At 42.3% G+C, this 21,820-nt stretch overlaps 1 protein-coding gene across 2 annotated transcripts in view; it reads left to right on the top strand.

Moving 5' to 3' along the window:
• cacna2d2a (calcium voltage-gated channel auxiliary subunit alpha2delta 2a) overlaps window positions 1-21,820 on the top strand; it is a 94,341-nt gene that overhangs the window by 25,992 nt on the left and 46,529 nt on the right. For both annotated transcript variants that reach the window (XM_088388851.1, XM_088388850.1), the window contains exons 3-4: window positions 886-1,002; window positions 19,833-19,892. In XM_088388851.1, the coding sequence (XP_088244977.1) occupies window positions 886-1,002; window positions 19,833-19,892 (177 nt within the window). The remainder of the gene's footprint in view (window positions 1-885; window positions 1,003-19,832; window positions 19,893-21,820) is intronic.

Raw genomic sequence — 21,820 nt, 5'->3', positions numbered from 1 at the left:
AGTACTGATTGTTTGGCTGAGCTCTCTGCACTTTCTAAACAAAGTGGTCTTCTGTCTAAAATGAAAGAAAACAGCTTTACGCAAACTGGTAAATAAACATTTAACTGAAGTGTTGACGTTTGAATTATTCAAAATCTTTAAATCAATATTTTTGCTCTCACTCCAAATGAATATTGGCTTTGGTTTGCGAAGATAGGCACAATTATTTTTATTGCGGTATCGACACTGAACATTTTTTTTTTAATGTTTGCATGTGAGAGAGTTATTGAATTCCCGTGAAATCGTAAAACACACATAGGAGCTGTTGTATTTCTGTAAAAGCCATATTTTTTTTCGCCCTTTTTTTTTTTAAATGTCCTATCTTTGTTTTATGTTATATAACGTGTGCATGTGTTAATAATAATATATAAAAACTGGCAAAAAAATATCTACATTTTACATATCTATATTTTTAAACAGCTAATAATCAACTGATTAATCACTTGGAACTTACTTTTCATATTGTGGATTTTCATCTATTGTGGGTGCGTCTGAACCACATCCCTGGCGAAAAATGAGGTTTCACTCCAAACCAAAGAGTTTTCAATCACAGGATTTTGGACAGTGAGGAGGGTAAATGAGTTACTGTTTATTGAATTTGTTCCAGACCGCAGCTGCCCCTGCTAAGTGTCGCGCCATTAAGGACCTAGCTCCGTGTTTACTTATGCTACCGCGGCAAGGCTTACGAGAGCTTGCCTGCTTGGCGGATCGTGTTTGCCATCGTTTGTGCTCACTCTAGAGCAAGCGCGCTGTTCCCCTGCGATTAAATTATTTATCCCCTTAAAACAAACCAAGGTGCACTGTGTAATCTGAACTGTGCTTCTCTCTTTGTGTGTGTGTTTGCAGATTTACAATGAGAAGAGGAGCCAGTTTGAAATTAAGAGGAACAACCCCAAGGACCTCGTGGAGAGAGTGGCACGGGACATTGCCAGGCTGCTAAACAGTAAGAGGAAAGCCCTGGAGGTAAGCGACTAAATACTTCAAGCACTTTGTAGTCCATGCAGACATATTAACATAATGACATTAAAATAAATGCAGCAGAGACTCACAACACCAATGTGATGCTCATTTTACAAATGATTTTCCCTATGGAAAATGATGTAATCTTCATAGCAGTATATGCCTCAGGTTCATTAAATTCAAATTGGACATAGATTAGAAGTCTGTGGGAGGTTGCTTGAGTTCTTTCTGATTGATTGGCGACCAGTCCAAGGTTGACACCGGTTCTTTTGCCACCAAGGGATACTCTCCAGCTTATCAGCAACCCTGAGAAGAGGTATAGAAACTGATGGATGTGGAATGTGTCAAACTAGGCAAGGCTGGATCGCACTTCTCTCATCAAAATGATATTACTATCCAAATATAATGACTTTACTACTACTGTTTGTATCTGAAAAAAAAAATTTATATACTTTATCATAACACCACGTTTGACATGCAGTATTTGTATATTTAAAAATTGGTAAATTTGCGAGGGCGTTTCTATGCAAAAAATACATTTTCTTGAAACGCGTGAGCGGTAGTGAGGTAAATATTGCTTGAAATCTTATATAGTTGAGTTAATAATGAGATACAAGCAATGTTTGTTGCCCCCCCCCCCACACACACACACAGATAACTAAACATGCATTGAGTCAAACTGTCCCAGGAACATCCCTAATTCACCCAATAAGCCAAAATGATAATTACCAAAGACTTTTTGGCAACCACTCATTTGGTTGTTGATAGGGTCACTTCAGAGTGAAAAGCGCTGACATTTTTTAATTTGGTCTTTAAAAAAAAAAGGATGGAAGTGTATCTTCTGAAAGCATGTGGTGTTTGGGGGGATGAGGCACATTCATCCCGAGGAGCAAAGGTCTCTCAGGGGCGTGATTAATTCCACAGTCGGGATCCCTAAAGGGAACAGGGGCGTCACAGTACATCTCCATTGGCCATGATTGGATTTGGAATGACATTGGTTTGGGCACTTTTCCCCACCTGACACACACACAGATCATACCACAACAAAACCCATCACACCAACTTCTACATGTCCGCCAGACTCACTCGGGAAGGCGGGAGGGAGGCAAGGAGGAAATGAGGTGACGAGTGGTAAAGGGAGAAAGAGAAATAGACGGTCTGGAATGAGAATGTCTCCCTCCGGCGTGGAAAAAATCAAGAAATGATGTTCAGAAATTCATAGATTTAAAAGTGAGCAGGGAAGGGACAGAAAAGAGGCCGCTGAGGCAAAAGTGAAGCGGTAAAAAGTTTTTGGGTTAAAAGCAAAGTGGAAAGGAAAATAAATTGCAAAATGAGAATAGAGGCAAAGAAAAATGGGAGTCGTGATGTTTCTGCTGAATAGAAATGTAAAATAGTAAGTTCATGTGCTTCTTTTTGACACATGGATAGTTGCTACTAGCCTACTACAACTCTCTCTATGGACATTTACCAAACCATGAGTGCGAATAAAATATTTTCCATGAGTGTATGGAACATTTATATTCCATCCTCCTCCAAGAGCCCGATTCTAATTATTTACATACAATGTATTGATTTCAAAATAAAAGAGCCCTTTGATAGGCTCCATAAGCAATGATCCTAATGAGCCCAGAAAATCGAGGTTATGTACAATTTAAATCATATCCCTAAGCATTGAAATTGTGGAAAGACTTAAATCGATCTTAAAAGCACTTGAATTTGAACATCGAAGCGACGTGGGAATCCTGTGTAGTATCAGCAGAGGGTATGTGCAGTGGTGTGAGATCAGAGCAACAAACTCACACCTGAGAGCGATAACAGTATGTTTCTCTGACAGCTCTTTGAAGCCGGAAATGTCCATTCGTGTAGCCTGTCATGTCTGCCCACTCCGCCACGTGACTTACGATGACTGATCCAGGAGCCCCCCTTACCTCTTCCTGTGATGCTTGGTCCCGAGTTCAACCCGGTCGCTCTGAACCAGATGGCGTCGCATCTCGTACGGTGTCACTCACAGCCCAAAATGAATCCGAGTCCTGTCACTCAGGGGTCCCCTGCAGGGATATTCCCGTTCCGTGCAAACGTACTCGAGAGTTGTTACGTTCCCGTCGGCTTCTTTGGCGTAAAAAAGCGCCGTTGTCAAATCTCTTCACTTGAGATTTCACAAAAGAGCCTGGTGGAATAGAGAGGGGGTAATAAGGTTGGTCTAATCCAATTACACACATTTCAATACTATCCGAATAGCTCTGAGAGGCTGAAGAGCGGCTGCCTCCAGGCTGCTCCTTGCCTGATGGATACGTGCTCGACGCTAGCAGGGTCAAACAATGGAAGTGAGGTAAAATGAACAGTCATGGCGCTTGGTGAATTTCCATCCCATCAAGGAAACTTTGAGTCATCGACTGGCAAACAGATTAAAAGAGCAGCAGAGGCTGCCATCATGGAGGTCTATTTATGATGGAAACATTCCTGCAAAAAAGATTGACCTACATAAATTGATATCGGCGTTCTTCAGGATATCCATGCTTGGTGGGTAGGTTGTCCTATTGGACTAGGGATGGAACTCAATACCGGCTTATGTCTACCAGTGCAGACTATCAGAAGCGCTGGACATGGATAGACTTGAGAGGCTTTACTCTTGCCCTGCGATCCTCTCTTTGAGGTACAGAAGTGCTGCTAATATCTTGCGACCGACTCGTGTCGTCTCACTACTACTCTATTTTTCATGGAGCCAAAGGGTATTTCTACAGTCCAGAACGTTTTCCTGGTACCCCCGCGGGAGTTACAACCCAAAAGCCAGCATTTGCAGTGTGTGAAGAGTGGAGGCTGTCAGCGTGTCAAAATGTCGAAGAAACAAGTCAATTGCCATAATACTATGATAATATTTATCATTTCAAAGCAATTTGTGCATAAATGCCTGGTGTAATGTGATTGGACATTTAAAGAGGTCATATGGAAAATCGACTCTTGCCGTTTGCAAATACAGTGGTGCCTTAAGATAAGTCCTTTATTTGTCATCTGTTTTTGTTGCAACCCCACTGGCTCGTCTCCCAGTTGTTATAGTTACTAAAATGTGCCTTTGATTCATATGTCAATAAGTGCTTTGAAGTGTAGTAATGGCATCGCAACCACATATCTTGTGTTCATGATCTCACCTTTGTTATTCTCAGTAAAAACGTCAAGTGTAAGAATAGCTCAAGTGGGGAGAGGCCCAATAATTGATTCTGGTTTGTTTGGGACCGCTTGTCTTTCAGAGATGACAGAGATGCTCTTTGACTTAACGGTGACGCCGATAATAATTGTGAAAGATTACAGTAAAGCTCGGTGTGGACACAGCACCAAGTGCGCTTGACAGAATTAATCAATCAGACGGCACGAGCCTCCCTCTCTTCCTGAGCGTGGTAACTAAAATGACGCAGCCGGGTCAGCCATGAGGAGGGACGGCCCCGTTCACAGTCAACTGTCATCACATTACATCTGTTAATAATTCACTAAGACGCCAACTGTGGAGCGTGGCTTTCTGAATAGGGTGCACGCTTGGAACAGTTAACATTACTTGGACCTTTTCAATTAATGAAACAAGGAGGCGTGATGCATTTTGTACAATTTAAAACCTTGTTGCCTTTATATTCACGTTAGTTACGAAACTGTAGGTAGAAATCCATGACAATGAAATTCAGTGATTGTCAAACTAGCATTATAAGCATGGTGTGGAATAATTATCCCGATCAGGATTTCCTCAGGGACACCTCACCATTTGGCTTTTAATTGAACGGGCACATATAACTAATTTAAATGGCTACATTTAGCCGACACACTTTGAAACTGGCCAGTGGACCTAAAAACGAGGCTTCCTCCATCAGGCCGCTGATTAGTTTTTGTCACTACTCCGTGCCCCTCGCTTTTGTTTTCCATGACTACTGCTAACTGACACAGAAGTGGCTTTCTGCATCTCTTTCATCCCCCAACGACGGCGGCAGCACTTGGCCGGGAGCTGGTGCGCTCGCGATAAATTACACCACCAGCGGTGGGCGATTATGTGTCCGCTGTCGGCGCGAATCAGTGACAAATAAAGGAGGTGTCACCGTCTGATGGAGGGACAACCCTGCAACCTCGCTCCAGTCTAGTGCAACATGTGCTAAATGGTAAATGCTTATAAATTGGTTGGCCATTAACTGAGTGTACAAACCGTGTTTTGTCTTCATAATTTGTAGGATTTTAAAATTGGAGACTGAAACGTGTGTAATGTGGACACATAGGTTTGAGTAATGACAACATCTCATATTTCCAAACTTCGTACAGATGAACTGTTGGTGATTTTCCTAAGTGCTTGACATTTCTTTAATGGTCCCTAGTCCGACTTGATTGACATACTCGGCAGCGAGCTCCTAAAGATAGCAGCAAGGCCATCGGTAATAGCGAGCAGCCCTCGCTGTGGCCCGTGTTCATCTGGGCACTTTAATGAATTACAAGAGCTTCATAATGAGTGCGCCTGAGCACGATGGTCGTGGAGGTCAGCTCGTTTGAATGATTAATCAACCCAATCAGCAGTTAGGGCTTAACTCGCATGCACTCGGCGATGCACCGTGTCGCAAAAGGCATGCTACGGTGCTACATGAGAAAGTTTGGAAAAACACTTTTAAAAAGTGGGTTCTAACTTTGTAATTCAGTTCCCCATTTTCCGTTGGCGTTTGCAGTTGCAAGTCGGCAGTCCCATCAGGGAAGAGGAGGGGAAGTAGGACAAGCTCTAGTTCAATAAAAATAGAAGAGAAAATTTGACCTCATGATACTCATTGCCAAAATAATCACGTTACGTACATTCAATGAACTCATGCCGCTCTAAATATGCATGAAATAGTTGTGGATGTGTTTATTCCTTTTGCCACTTTTAGGAAAATCCATTTTGATGCTAAAATTGATTGCAAATTATGTGTCGAACGTTATCAGCACAAACTGAAAAGGTCACTCGAGTCAGGACAGTATCTGATGTCTTTTGTCATTCAAATTAGTTATCGCTTTATTGTCAACTAAATGGTGACGATATCGGTGTTGGCATGGCATGTCGTAATAATGGTGATAATAATGCGAGATGAAACATTTAAGGATCACCAAAGTTGTTATCATTCTCCGCGTGAAGAATAACAAGCTTTGAAAACCAAAGTTCACAGTCATTTTGACAATTTTTGGTGGCATTTATCACCATAAATGTCAACTTTGCATCGGAGTAATCACCAGAGTTAGGCAAGTTAGTGAAACATTCCCAAACACTTTCCATAATCTTTACGAGAAAGCTGCCTGATGACTCCCCGGACTCTCTTTTAAGTTGCAAGCTACAGTACGCAGAATTAGGCACACTTGTGGCGTCAAAGATGTTTTCCCAAAGTCTGCCCATCCATTTTCTATCTCGCTTGCCATTAGTGCAATGGAAAACGGATGGAATTGAAAAAGCGTTATCTGCTAGCTAGCATATGCTAATCACTATTAAAAGCATGTTAGCAGGTGCATATTGAGCATATGTACATCAAATGAGATAGTGTGGCGACTGAATTGCACATGACTTTCCCTGCCCCCGACGCATTTGCATGCCCCTGTCATTCAGATCTATGAACTCCCGTTAGCAGCCATCTGCTACGACCTGCAGCGTCTCACACACATACACACACCTGTTCAAACAGACCTGTCTAAGGTTACGTTCATACTTGAGAGTCTGATCCCAATTCAAATTAAAGGTTAAAACTGATCTTTTTTTATGTCGTCCTAAAAAATATTGTTTGATTTTTGTTGTCATCTATGAAAGCAAAATGATTCCTGGTTCTTTTTCAAAATCAGAAATTTGCAAACCTTCAGCTGCAATTTGTCTCTTTTCAGAAGAAACCACTAGATTTTTTTAAAGAAGAGATGCTAATTGCTCGTTATTTTCAATTGCAAGTTTCAAATTTAAACAAAGAAGCTAGGGATTTTCTTAGACGGTGTAAACATTTTGAGAACCCTCAGTCTCAAAGCTATGGCTCAATCTGTCTTCACAGCCTTGAAAGAATGATGCTGCTCATTTAACCTTGAAGGAAGAAGTCACCAGACACCCGCAATGGCGTCACTTTCTCGACCGCCCGCCGCACACGTGTCACGAGGCCACGCTCACACATTACGTGGGACGTCATCCCAGACGGCAACACCCACTGCGACGGGTCATAGCGCCTTGTTTTAAAAAAGGCAGACGGCCGTAGATCCGGATTACCGTTTTGTGTCGTATTAAGTCATTCTATCGCTTCCCGCCGATAAAGGTCACAACATCCCACCCACTGTCCCTTGGCAGCATTTCACATTAGTCAAAATGTCAGAACCTGATCTGCTTGGTGGCAGTACGTTGCCTTCGGCGCTTTTCTCCACATCTTCATTGCACACGTTTATTTTAGCTCTGAATGCGTCGTTTTCAGCTCCATTTGAATGCCTTTGCTCCCCCCCCCCCAAACAAATGTCACTTTCCAGATGCTATATTCCCGCCTCGCGCAAAACCATTCATCAACGTGGAAGTGTGAAGGCGCCACGTATAGGTTTGACTGCGGCATCTAAACGTAGCCTTTATCGCAACAAATGCTCGCTTGTCTGGGAGCAACTTGTTCATGGAGCAACAGCAGCTGGTTCACTCTTTAATTTCCCCGTCACCCAGAGAAAAATGAATATAAATGCAATGCTTTGTGGCTTTTATACGCCGAGTCTTGCCGAGCCGCATAAAACGTACATTTTTCATCCGTGCGGGGTTTTCGGCTTTGCGGCAAGAAAATAACTCACGGGGATGCCTGACGGAATCATCAAGCTAAGTCAAGAAGGCCGAAGGAAAGACAGCAATCAGAACTGAGGCTTCAACTTGGAAAGTGTCAGGGGGATCTAAAACATGATAGTTGCCTTGTGAAATAGGAAAAAGAAAGCGCGTACTGTATGAATTTTTTTTTTTTTTAAATAGTCCATGAATGCTGAAAATAATGAAATTGGAATTGACTGTCAGGCTGGATTTAAACCGCATGCTTCAATTGACACAACTCAAATTGTTTTGCTTTCAGAGAGCACAATTGGGATACACGTCATAGCAACATGAATAGAAAACATGGAATTGGATACCTCAAAAATGAAGATTTAACATTTAGATTGGGGGAGCAAGTTTTTTTTTTTACGCCCCCAAAACTCTCAATCATGCGTCTCAGATTTCCTCTCCCTCTATTTTTTTAAAAATACAGGTTACTCTTTTTGGGAGGACTAACGTTTATTATTGGGTGCAACGGTTATTATTGGGTGTAATTCCACCTCCAACTGCTTGATGGCAGCACACTTAGTTTGAAGCACTGCAAATAAAAAAAAAAAGAATAAAGCACAATATTTGAATATCATCTGCGTTAATCCTGCGTTTTATGCCTACGGAAAGTGACATCTGTCGGTTCATTTTAAAATGTACTGTAGAAAATTCACAAAAATTTATCAATAGGTGAATTTGTGAGGAGTAAACGGTGCACTACACTGCATAACACTATAGCAGACTTTCACACCTATTTTTTCTGTCACCAGACAAACTCCATGGGAAGCTAGTTTTGTCTAAAAAAATCAATTCTTTTCACCAAGGGAATTTGTGACACTTGCGTTTCAGCAACTGTGTGGTATTCCAAGGCTACTAGCCACCCACGGGTGTTAGGCTACAAAGCCTCAACGGCAGCTTTGACGGGATGCGGAAGGATTTAGAGGTCATGTTGCTTTTGGTGCACAGCGTTGTGATTCTGAGCCGGTGTCAAAGCGACCGCCGTTTAAACATTCTCATCATGCTAATGTACACACTGAGGACACTGACGCTGGGAGGCCGAGGGAATCAGAGGTCGGCGCCGTGCTTTTATTTTCCTCCTCCGCAGTTAATCTTCCTCGGCCGCCGCATATCAGGAAGCCTGCCACCCTCGCCCTGCCTATAGGGAGGAAAGGCATTGCATGCGTCCGTCCGCCTTCTCTTCTCCTTAACTGGCTGATTGAAGGTGGAGGCTGCAGATTGAATTATTTTCTCCCCTTTCCATTTCTTTCCATTGGTTTGCACTGGGCTGTCACTTCTCCTCTGTTGTGTTTGTGCCCCTACGTGCAATCTGTTTAGGAGTCTGTCTCAGTTTGCTGCTTTGTCCCGTATCAGTCGTGGTGTGGACCGGCATTTTGCGCTGACGGGAAAAATAACTTTCTCTGCGTCTTTGTATGTGTGTCTGTGTATTCAGGGGGACATTCCTCTATCTGCGAGATTACGTATTTTTATTGAAAGGTAGATGATGTCCAGAAAAATACAGTTAGTATATGCACTACGCTTGTGTGCTGTGCACACAGATAAATTATTTCAACTGGTCTCGGTCTGCTTGTAATGGGTACTAGCAACGGGGACTTTAGTTTAATATTTTTGTCTTGGACGGTGAAAAACATGATGAAAGTAGCCCGTCACTCATGGGACATTCGGATTGTTGGATTTGTACATTTTATTTAAAAGTATTTATGAATTATTTTTTCAGTCACCCAACCAGATTTTGCAGTGTACCACATTTTGACAACATTTATATCACTATTTTTTAAGCGACGGTTAGGCTTTGTCCGTCGAGTGTTAATCTGCAGAAATATTTGACGGGTCTGAGTTTTAGATTTGCAGGTCCTATATCTGTAAGTGGGTTGTGTTTTGGCCTGAGTTGATGTGTGATGATCTCCTATGTTGCCTCTGATCTTTTTTGAGTGCATGTACAGTGGCTTTCTAAAGCTGCCATAACCAGCTTTGCTTTCTTGACCTCCCTTTTTTCCACACCCTTCCTGCTTCTCCCTTCTTCTTCAGCCCTGTTTTCCTCCCCAACTGTAATGAGCTTTGACAGCCCATCATAACTCTGTCAAATGCTCATAACATAATAGCCAAACACTTTTCGTGATTGGCAGGAGTCTTTTTTTTCCCTTACAGGCCAATGAATTAGCGGCCTGAGAAAAGATACGGTTCAATGCCCGGTTACCTTGGCTCTCGCCCCCTCGAATGACAGATGGCTCGCGACTACGTGGCGAGGAGGCCTGTTTACTTGGTAATCACCCGTTTAATTTAGCTTGTGTTTGAAGACCTACGGCGGCTGTCAGCCATAGTGACCGTGGGGCATAGGCTGAAGAATGAGTGACAGGGAAAAAGGTGCATGATGGAAGAGGGAAAAAGTAGGTAGGTAGATAGGAGCTTGCCTTGAGGCGGCCTTGGATTCGGGGGGCTGCTTTGCGCTTTACTCAGACAGTAAAGGGGACTGTTAAATACTGACCTTGAAAGACTTCGTCTGTAAGAATGGCTGTATTTCTTTTCCTGTTTGTCTCTGGATTTATTCTCGTTTGAAATGCAAGCGAGCCGGGGGGAAAGCTACCTTTACAAGAAAGCCTTTTTTTAATTTTTTTTATAATGCTGTTGTGATGTCCTGGAAAATGGTCAACAATTTTTAGGTAACAAATAAAAATGGGAAAAAACATTTTTTTATTTTATTGACCTTCGGCTTGAACGCTCTTAAAGCCCCGCCCCTCCATGTCAAGTTTAAGCATCTTCACATATCCACATTGAAACTTCTGTGAGTGAAAAGGAGAGCATTTCCTTTAAATTTGTGTTAATGCTTGACAATTTAGAAGTCAATTCATTGTGAGTGCACATCGGCAGTGAGTGGTTGCGACCCTCACGTGCTGCCTGCTGCACCTCCACAAATGATATCACAGGTCAGAGTCATTTAGACGGCGTGGTGCATGCAATCCCACCTTTATTTTAATAAAGTGTTTATCTATGCCTCGGGTTGACTTCCTCCCTACGTTTTTACACCTCTTCCTCCTGTGCGACAGCGAGAGAGAGAGAGAGCGAAGGCACAAGATCGATGCCGAGGCCCTCGCACGCGGCGAGCGGCAGCTGGCCGAATCGCAGCCATCGATCAGGCACAGAGCATTTACTCCGCCAGACTGCTGGGCCTTTGTGGACGGAGATTATTTCCAAATTATTATAGGAGGCAGATGCTTGTCAGAAGATGCTCTCTGTCAAGGTTACACTTCTTCGTCGCTCGCCTTCTGTCACGCTTGGACACCGTCTCACAATTTGTCTTTTTCCACCCCGTTATGTAGCATATTTGATTGCATTATAGCTGGTTTGCTTTTCCTCTCTGTAGGATAGTTTAAGGTTATAAATTTCAGGCCAGTTCACATCTTCAGCCAGTCACTTGGTGAACGTCTCCATATTTGATGTCCATTTTGTTACTCCCTAAGATGCTAAATGCCGTCAAAGTCCTGAATCATGGAAAAATTGTATTGGTATCAAAGAAGTATAATTGGAATTGGAGAGAAGTGGAAGTTAAGTCTACTGCAGGATTTTTATTGTGGATATTAAAAAGCTCAGGTAAACAAATGACAGCTGTTTTGTTACTGTTTGCCGAGTTGTATGTGGACAGGTTGCAAAGTGGCTGTGACGCACACTTCATTGCATTTTTTTTCCAATCACATTATCTGTAAGCTGTTCATTCATGGAACTAAATTTATATCAAACAGCTTTGGGATTATAACATGTATGGTTTGAAGTATTTATGATAAATTAATCATCAGTTATGGTTTTGCGACCTTTGTTAGCCAATCTTAAAATCTGAGTTATAGTACATATTTTTAGTTAAAATACATCTAGGCCATGAATTTAAAAAAGCTTGCCTCATAATGAAGAGTTCTTGCACCACTTTGCAAACTAGTTTATTGTCGGCCATCCGTAACCTCAAAATTTCATACCGTATGTTCAGTACCATCGTAGTCCTCGTCTAATGTCTCAGCGGAAAATCCACTTTTTGATTTAACATCACAGCCTTGTGTGCCCTGGGCTCTCACTCTCGTTAACAGTATTACGATTGTATGGTCAGCATAAATCCTCCAATAGTAAGATACGGTACATCCTCGCCCATGGTATTAAACACGCACTTTATTGCAACTCTGCCTTGAAATAGTGCTCAGCACCAGTCCATTTTTTTTTTTCTTCTTCTTCAAACAAGTTCATCCCAGAACACGATGTTTTAGTGCATATCTCCATCTCTGTACTTGAGCGGGACAAGCTGTGCTGTGCTGGAAGCGCGTGTCCAAATATAAAGCCATCAAATGTAAAAAGCGGCCTACAAAAGTAATGAAATTTTATTCAACCGATTGTCAGAACATTTTAAAGCCAAAGCCTTTTGGTCAGATTGATAATGTCTCTGTACTGGTGGCACATCTGATAGCAACATTCCAATCAAATCAAAACCCATGTATTCATCCTTTATTCACTTTTGAATTCGGCTTATTCTCACTCGGATGATGGTTGAGGCAAAGTCTATAGCATGCATTGTTGAGAAGCCAGAACAAATACTAAATAGTAGATGTAGTCGAGAAATGGAGGCTAGATGAAGCCCCAATGGGGGGTTGGAGGGTTGATAAGACGAAACGCAAGTGAGAGGGATTAATTGTTCACCCAGGAGAGGAGACGATAACAATCGGATGTTTAAAAAAAAATCCCACAACTAATCTTGTCATTCTGCGGACTGGAATAATGAAAAAAATAATATCTGGTGAAGAAATGGAAACCGAGCTGAGCTGCATGCCTAAATAACACGAAAGCGTTTATTCAACAAAATTGAACTGAACAAAATTGTTCTCCACAATTTTTCTTTTCCGCAGCTTAGCTTGTATCTCATGCACTGATTTTTCTTTGCTAGCTAAGCCAATCAACGTGATTGATGCGGACACTACTTTGCAATTGGTAGCCCATTCATTCAAATCCTATTTAAAAATAAACAATGATCTAGCACTCACTTTGCTTGCTTACTATAGTGGGAAAATACCATCCACAATCCAAATGTATTGACTAGAAAAAAATAAGCATACACACTCACGTTTATACTTATTGTCAGTCCGGCGTCCTCAATGGACAGAAAATTGATGTTTTTGGAAAGTGGGAGGACACCACTGTCTTGTCTGTGAGGCACACGTGTCAAGCACTATACTCAGCGCACTGCCCTCAAGTAGACATAAGGGAGGAAAAACATGTAGACACGGATGTCTCTCAAAGCAATTACAGCAGATTGAAAGCAAATTAAATTTCAAGCCCAGAGCAAGACCAACAACTGAAAGCCCGTGACAGATATGACAGGGGTGGCTGTGGCACCCACGGGTTGGAGGCTGGGGGTGTATGGCAGCAGTGCGGGTCACACAGCTACTTAGGTACAAGAGCAGATAGACAGAAGCAGGCCAAGCTACAAAGTATACGGAGAGGTGGGCAGGATTTAAAGGGGACCATAAACACGGCGCCCCGGCTATAAACAGCACACTCTGTCCTGTGGAATGACAGCAATAATGTGCCATATGTCTTCAGACTGTGTGCCTCCCTTCCAGGCACTGTCTGCCGTACATTTATTTCAGTCAAAAATAAAATTGGTGCCAGCTTTGACAAAGTCGTGCTAAATGTTTTGTTCCCTTTATCATTATACTCTGACATCCGTGACAAAAGAGTCAACCAGGCACTACTATAATAACACACAAATTGTGTTTTTTGCAGAGGAATGATATTTTTTTATGGCGATTGTGCGTACGTGTATTAAACAATGTTTTTGTGACTTCCTTGTCAAGGACTTTTGGCCCTTGTCATTGTTTTATTCATGTCAAATAATCTGCATAATCAGACTTTTTATTACACAAATGGCAGATAATTGAACTATGGGGCCGATAAATAGAGGACGCACGTCAGCTTTCATCTCGTTGGTGCTGCAGTGTGTCTGTGTGTGTGTTCATGTGCGTATCGCTGTCACCTCTGATCAAGGAGACATATGCCCTGCATCTTGATACCGCTTTGGCTCCACCCCCACCCCCACTCATCGCAAAACGAGCAGGTCGCTCAAGCAACCTGTTACCAAGCTAAAGGAGCAATCTCGCGCTCGGTCACGAGGCTTCTCGCGATGTGATTCGTTTGCACCTCTTGCAAACTCAACGCCGCCACTATGCAATTTCCTCCTTGTGGGTCACCTCCAAGGTCAAAGCCTAACGGTGACGCCGAAGAGACACCTACATCTTGAACAGTATTATTTTTAGGAGTAGAGCGCCCTTGGGCGCTCTGGCTCTCATTCGCTCACTCTCTGGTCGATGCTAATAACTTAGGGGAGAGAGCGGGCGGCATGTATATGATGATCTGTCAAATACTGACAGCAAACTCGACTAAACGCTCCCTGAAATCACCAAACATCTTACTCTCACCCTCGGCCCCCTGCCGGAGTGTGCGCAGGAGTACCTCTTATATTGTCCTCCGCTTTTGTCAAAATGTTATATTTTTAAAAGTAAAATGGAATTATAGAATTTTTAGAATATATTTAAATTGAAAAAAAAAACGATATCTTGTTCTTTCGAGCAGATATTTTAAATGGAATGGAGGGTTTGTGCTAAATTGGCCTTAAGTAGCCACTTGTGTCATTTCAAATATTCAGGGGTTCTTGTCCATTAAATACTGCAGGTGTACTTTAACGTGCACTTTATATTAATCCTCATCATTACCGAAGTAGACTGCACTTGAAGGCACTAATCATCATTATTTTCCAAACCTTTTACGTAAGATCTTTCCGTCTGCAGAGAGACTATATTGTTTGCAAGTAATTACAGCTGCCTGTTTGGTGGAGTTGAAGCCAGAGCACAATGCTGGCAATCTTCTGCAGCAATATGGACTTTTGTGGGCAAGTGTAGAGTGAAGAAAAGCCTGGTGCCGGATTTTTGTTCTGTTGAAAAGACAGTAAATTCTCCCCGTCTGTGGGTTGATGGTGCTTTTTGCATCATCCTGATCCTGTCTCCGTGGAAACAGCTGAGCATGGTTGTGGGACCCTTTTTTGGGACCGTAAGAAGAGTGCTAACATTTCCGTCGTGGAAGAGAAAGATTACGTGATGAAACAAAGGCAGGGGATTATCTCGGCACATGCTACAATGGCGCCACACTCCCCCCCCCCACCCACCCCCACTATTGGGCCTGCCACATACGGGCTTTGGAGTTCAGAACAAAGCCGGGGTCTCCCACCCATCCAACACACAGAGTTGGCTAATACCACGACAATACCCTGCTGCCTCTCTAGCGATGAGGGACCTGGAATTAAGCATCATTATTGCTCCTCATTATGGACTTCAACACTATTGGATTCCTCAAAAGAGGACAGCCCATATTTGGTTGTGACCCACAGAGGTGGCAAAATGTCTTCAGTAAAATGAATACTTCCATGAAACGCCGAATCCTACAGTAGAGCACGAAAATATTTGTATGTGTTACTTCTCACTATTGACCTGAATGTAAAATGAAGTTGTGCCCGCCATGGCCCTGATAAAAAAATAATGCTAAAACCTGCCCTAAATTTGACTTTTGCACTATTTCAAGTCAATTGAAATTGTTTTTGAAGTTGCCTTGGCTTTTGCTGGATTATTGCAGGGAAAGTTTCAGGTCAGTTAAGTGAAACCGATGGAAAGAAATGGCATGAGATGGCAGGATAAAAGAGTCCAGCCAGGGGAGGAGCGATACAGACGACGGACAGGGGGAAGAAACGAAAGGTATAGAATAGATGCAATAAGTGGCAGAGGGATGGTGAGGGTGCGAAGCGAAGCGAAAGCCAGTTTGTCTGTGAGGGTTTTAAAATTCTGGAGTGGAAAGTCCCTCCATCTGTTATTGAGGAACGGTTCTGACTCAGTGATTTCTATGATTGGCCTTAATCCCAGCCGAGTGGAGGAGACAGAATGAAGAGCTTAGAGCGGACCGCTCTCGCTCCGGCAGACTCCACCGGCTGACGGGACTCAGTCTGCTGCCCTCTAACGGACCGACTGCACCACGCGCTGAGCCGGCCGTCCCCTTGGGCCGTGTCACCGCGCTGCCATTTCAATACAATATGCATTAGCACAATTGATGCCTGCTATGATTATGTCTTACGAGAGTAATGTTCTCCTAAAATGTATCATGTCTGCTGCACTCTGTGCAGACCTGACACTGCTGATTATTCCAAGTGCATCAGCGCATAAAGTAAACTGGCAGCTTCTCACGATGGTACCAGAGGAACATCCCTGCTTGATGTACAAGTAGTTAAACTATGATGACTTAAATATGTTACACGGGCGTCTTTGATTTTAAACGGTAAGTGTAGCAGACCTTCTCTGTTGTTTGACCTCATCAAAAAAAGAACATTTGCAGTATCTATAATTAAGGCCCAATTTCACATGGATTATTTTGGACCAAAAAATTTAAATTTCTAATTATGTGCTCCCGCAATTCTGAATGAAGATATTACAGGCAGAAGATTTGACTTTTAAAAATTTTAAAAAATGAACAAGAAACTGGCTAATTTTGGGTGATTTTTCTGGACGGGTGTGAGGGGAAACGTATGTGCTTATCTTTTGTGTTGCAATGTGTTTTTTAAAAAAATCGTTTTTTAAACAGCCAATTTTGTCTGATTAAATGAGCTATCCGATTAATCAATCCGGCCTACCGTTTCCTTGAGTGTATTTTGGATCGAACTTGCTCCCTGATGAAAGATTTTTATATAAGGTTCCACATTCATTCTACACTGTCCTTTCTCCCTTTCACAGGGTGTGATGATGCATGTGCGTATATTGTCTATGCAAAACAAGGCACAATATGAATTGCTTTCCTCTTCAGGTACTAAAAAGTAATGGTGTTTATCTTTAGAAACAATACCGTCTTGAAAAAGAAAGACGCCCAAATGGAAAAAAATATATATTTGTAGTTGTAGTGCCATTTGAGAGATAGAAATAATAAAATGTACCATTACTAACAATACAAAGCCCACTTATGTGGAACAAGTGCGCTCATTTCGACGCTGTATTATATCCTGCAAGATGAAGAAAGTGCCATTAAGGTTTAACAATGTGTCATTTCAAGTACATCTCGTTGTGAAAAATTGAAGCGCGCAAAGATATGTAACATTAACGAAATAAAAACCACCTCAAACGTCCTCCCATGTTTCAAAACATGCTGGTCAAGTTCAGTGAAGAGAATTGGCCATAGTTGTTAATCCATCGATGATCCAGGATTACTAGGCTGACACATTTAACACACAATGTGGTGCTACACAAATTTAACTGGGCCAACGTGATAGTCCCATTTATTAAGAAGCGCAGTACAAAGTTGCCTTGGGGGAAGCGCTTCCTTCTCAGGACCCGGTTGATGCCGAATTCTCACAGCAACGCCTTCAGGGAAGTGGCCCGCTTCAGATATTGGGTGCAGAAACCATGTCAGATTCATTTATGGTCAAAAACAGGCCGACATGTTTGAAAAAAAAAAAAGTCTTTGACATTTGATATTGATACATTTGTAGGATGATCTTGAACCTGTGGACTTCTCTCAGAAAGTGACTTTTTAGGAACCAAATGAAGGTTGCACCTCCCAGAAATGATCATTTCAAGCTCGTGCTAAGTCTCTTCCTGCCCTCGTGTGTTTAGAAATATATGAATACAAATTGTGTACCGCACGGACAAGATGTTCTCGACCGTGCCCAGATTCATCACTTTAATTGGAACGAACCATATCAGCCAATCAGTGAACAGTTTAGGAACGCCCTTCTCTCAACACATCACGAGTGGCCAGGGTGAGTCATTCTCGGTTTTGTCCATCCCCATCCGGCAACAACCCCAGCGGGGTCATTTGGAAGTGGTTGCATACAAGACCGCAATCACGTACAAGACAGTCTTGTGTTCTCTCAAGTGCCCTCTGGCTCAAACACACATGGTGTGGAGCTGTTTTGCAAGAGTGTGTGTCCAGATAACATAGTCGCTGTGGAGTGAGTGCCCTTTATAAGCTAATGCTTCAATGGAAGGGCCTCAACGGGCCGCTGCAATCATGCAGGTGGTCCGGTGTCAAGTTGACGCTTAGCGCAGCACGACGCCACCTGTCCCCAGTGTGCTGTCATTCGCCAGGAAAGACTTGAGCTGGACCCGAGCAAACAGAACCTTAATGAATATTAAAAATGAGCCTCACCTTGATTTTTTTTTTTTTGTTTGCTGTCTTCTGTGCTTTCACAGTGAGGCAACTCAACCTTTCAGCGGGAGGATTTTTATGACAGCAACAAGCATCTTTGGATTTTTTTGCAAGTCAACACTTAGAGCGAGAGGTGTGACAAAATGGATTTATTGGCTGTTAAGAACTTTCTTCTGTCAATCAGTGATGGTTTTTATTGTTGAGGTTATGTTTTATTGTCACAATGTCATTTTTAAGCAAGGGAGACAAATTGGATTTCACTCGAATTTAAATGGCTCGTTGCCTCAACGGGCTGCGGTAAATATCAAGACGGGAAATAAACAGTTTTGGGTGGTCCGCCCAGTTACCGCCATTCTCGGATCTGAATTTCCTAAAGGATTGCAGCAACCTTTGTCAAACTTAGCACCTGAACTCACCTCATCATAGCAACAAGATGCCATGATATCAAACCACCGCACTACTTTTATCTAAATGAAGCTTCTCAAAACACTCCAACACACGGCACCAAGGTCGGAAAATGGACGAATGGTTGTGTGTGATGGTTTAATTTTTCTGGCACAGTAAATGTTGAGAAATAACTAATGAATTCTCTCAAAAGTCAAATGAGGAAGCAAGGCCACTCCATCATCACAATTGTCTGCTAGTCGGTGGCTTCCTAGCTAGCATTGTGTTGGCGTGCCTATTTTTCATGCAAATTTTGCTCCATTTCTGAATAAAATTAATTTCAGTTCCCAACCATCAATCAAGAAAATGTGTGCGATTGTGTGTTGTAGCTCACATAGGATGTGCGTAGACCTTGCGGACAGACATCACCATCCATTACCATTGTGTTTATATTTCTTGACCTTGCCAGAAGGCTTGGTGACAAATAGGGCCATCACGCGTCATAGATGGACGACGACGGTATAACAATCAGGCACTTGTGGGGTCAGCTCCCTTGGTGGTTTCTATTGGTGCTCTTCTAAGCTGCTTTGGTTCCAGCCACCAGTACGACTCACACAACTGCTTCCCGCAACTCTCGCTCTGATTCATTGTTTGTCTTGCTCATTCGTCTGGGTCGACGCAGAAGACGCATTGCTGTTTGGGAGATGGCATTAAAATGCCGTGGATAAGATGAGGTCCAAGAGGAATGATAGCCGGCCCATTGAGGGTGGGGGGGGGGTATTTTTTCGTGCCGATAAGAGTTTCTTGCTACTGAAAAAAAGAAAGGACAAATCAAAAAAGATGAAAGGGAAGCGAGATGATAGATCCTGACAGGGGTTGAGAAAAGAATGTCGGCTTTGTCGTGAATACACTGTCATTATTTCAAGGTTACCTCAAGTGGCTTTTCCACTTGAAGGATTTTATACGAGATTACTCACGGCATGCAATGGGCTAGTTTGAAGAATTTCTGGCATTTTCCATATTTTGAACAATGTCATGTTTCACCGTGGTTACCTCATTAACATCAGTGAGCCTCTTTTACAGGCACACACACACACACACACACATTTATAGGCTCCCGGGTTAATAATTTCAATCCACTAATTGGATCCTCATTTTGTTGATTCACTCGACTATGTTCCCATTAGGAGAAGAATGCTGCCTTTAGTTAAAGGCTCGCTCAGGTGATTTTGAAAGACAAATGGGGTAGCATTATAGCATTTGGAAGAAAGGGGTTCTTTTAATTTTGTCGTTTTTTTTTTTTTTTAACTCAAAGACAGGTTGAGCATTTTTATAGCCCAATCGCTGTCTTGTAAATTCTTAGTAACAGCTTTCAATACGCTTTTGAACCTGTGCTTGGCTTCATATAAAATTCTGAATTCACTGGATTTGTGTTTCCTTCCAGAAACTGGCCAACGAGGCAGAGCAGCTTCAGAAGGATCACAAGTGGCAAGACGGAGTGACGGTAAAGTAGGACACGACCTCTCTTTTGGCTTCCTTCCTTCCTTCCTTCCTCGGATGACCTTCCCTTCCCTTCTCTTCCCGTTTCCTTTTTGAGCAACTGGTGCATCTTCCAGACCTTCACCTCACCTACTTTTCTCCTGTAAACGTACGGCTGGGTACACACATACAAATTTGTAACATCTCAGCCCGCTTATCAAATGTGAGAAAGCTAACATACATATAGTGAGGCAACGTAGTGACACGGGGCATCCAGACTGTTGGAAAATGTAAAAAATATGAAATAGTGGGGAAAAAATAGATGAATATAGGCCTACTGTAAGCTTATCTGGTAACTTCGTAGCTGTCTCTAACTCTTCTTTACTGACTTTGATGGTAAGGGAGGAAAACTGCTGACGTTGGGTCCGATTATTTGATATTTTTATTTTAGCGTTGTAAATATTTCTGATCTTAAGAATTAAAAAGATTTACAATTAGAATCTGGTTTAAATTCAGATAAACGGTATGTGTGTACCCTGCTTAATTTGATCAGCATCACAGAGACAACAACAAAAACAAAAATAACAGGACTCCAGTACACTTGTACACACACGCACACAATACTTCCCTACTAGGAGGGGTTGTCATTTTCTTTGCTTCTCATATTATTTAAAAGCCTCCCCCTGTCCAACTTGAACATAGCACGCTCTCGCTGACCTTTAAAACAGCGCTCTATTCTTGAAATTTAAAACAACAACACACAACCAAAAACACAATATTGCAGAGGCTTGTGTGTTTGTCTGGAACTGTTTGTGAGCCTCACATGCACCACTGACTCTCAAATTTGTAAATACTCAAATGCCCCCCGCAAACATGCACGCACGCACGCACACACACGCAAGTACGTATGTAGCAGATCCACATTCCCTCCTGTCATATCCTCTGTCTCCAGGGAAACGAGTTCGCTGTCATGCTACACTTCCCGCAAATGGATTTTTAAACCCCCCTGTGCCTCCAGGGGATTGTTTGAGAAAAGGCTTTAACTGATTTCAAACGAATAATAATGAGCGTCACTTCCTTGCAAAGTCCTTTTTGTTTTTTGTTTTTTTCTAATTGATTGAATATAAATTCACGCTGGCTTACACTTTGATGCCGCAGCGTTCCAGTGACTGCGCTGGGCTTTGACCCTCCCGCGCAGCAAGTGGGGAGATTTGATGCCTGTCTGCCTCTCAAAGTGTCTAATTCACATAGCTGAATCCAATACGCCATCAATACTTCTTCATTGCTGCTACAAACCCCTCTCTCCATTATCATGGGAGCCTTCCTTCCTTCTTTCTCCTCCATTTTTAGACCACGTCCACGTTGTCGACCATCTGGCCATGACAGCATTTGTCAACTTTTGATTGAACATAAAAATAAAATGTGATACCTAAAAAAAAAAAAAAAGCCCAAAAAGTGCAACCTTAATGAACTACATTAAAATAGCGTAGTATAGTAGGCCAATGTGTTCATCAAAAGTGAGGCAGAAAAAGTATATTTAAGATGATTGTAAGCCACTGTAACATCATGTACTGTTTGATCATAATCACTGTAGGAGGGAAAAAAAACTTAAAAGTTATATGTTACTTTTTGCAATTGCAATTTGATGTTCATATAAGGTTGAAATGTTTATTTTAAATGTTGGTTTAAGAAGATGAAATGTGCTAAAACTCTGTCGTGCAGATTTTCACCAATTTCCCGACAATCATCGCCTGGTGTGTCCGGCGACCAGTCTCATTCCCACCCTCTCCCCGTCCTCCCACCTAGCACACAAATTTACCTTTTTTCCCTATCAGCACATGACTCTAATCAGCCATGAAAACAGTGGGAATATATCATATTGTTGCAAATACCGCAGAGGAATCCTAATAGCGCCCCTCTATTAATAATGTATTGGAGCTGATTTCATTTGCC

The sequence above is a fragment of the Syngnathus floridae genome, chromosome 11, assembly GCF_059516105.1.
Source record: "Syngnathus floridae isolate MCC-2025c chromosome 11, RoL_Sflo_1.0, whole genome shotgun sequence".
Taxonomy (NCBI): Eukaryota; Metazoa; Chordata; class Actinopteri; order Syngnathiformes; family Syngnathidae; genus Syngnathus; species Syngnathus floridae.
Note: the sequence above shows the minus strand (reverse complement) of the source record. Positions and strands in the feature narration are given on the sequence as shown.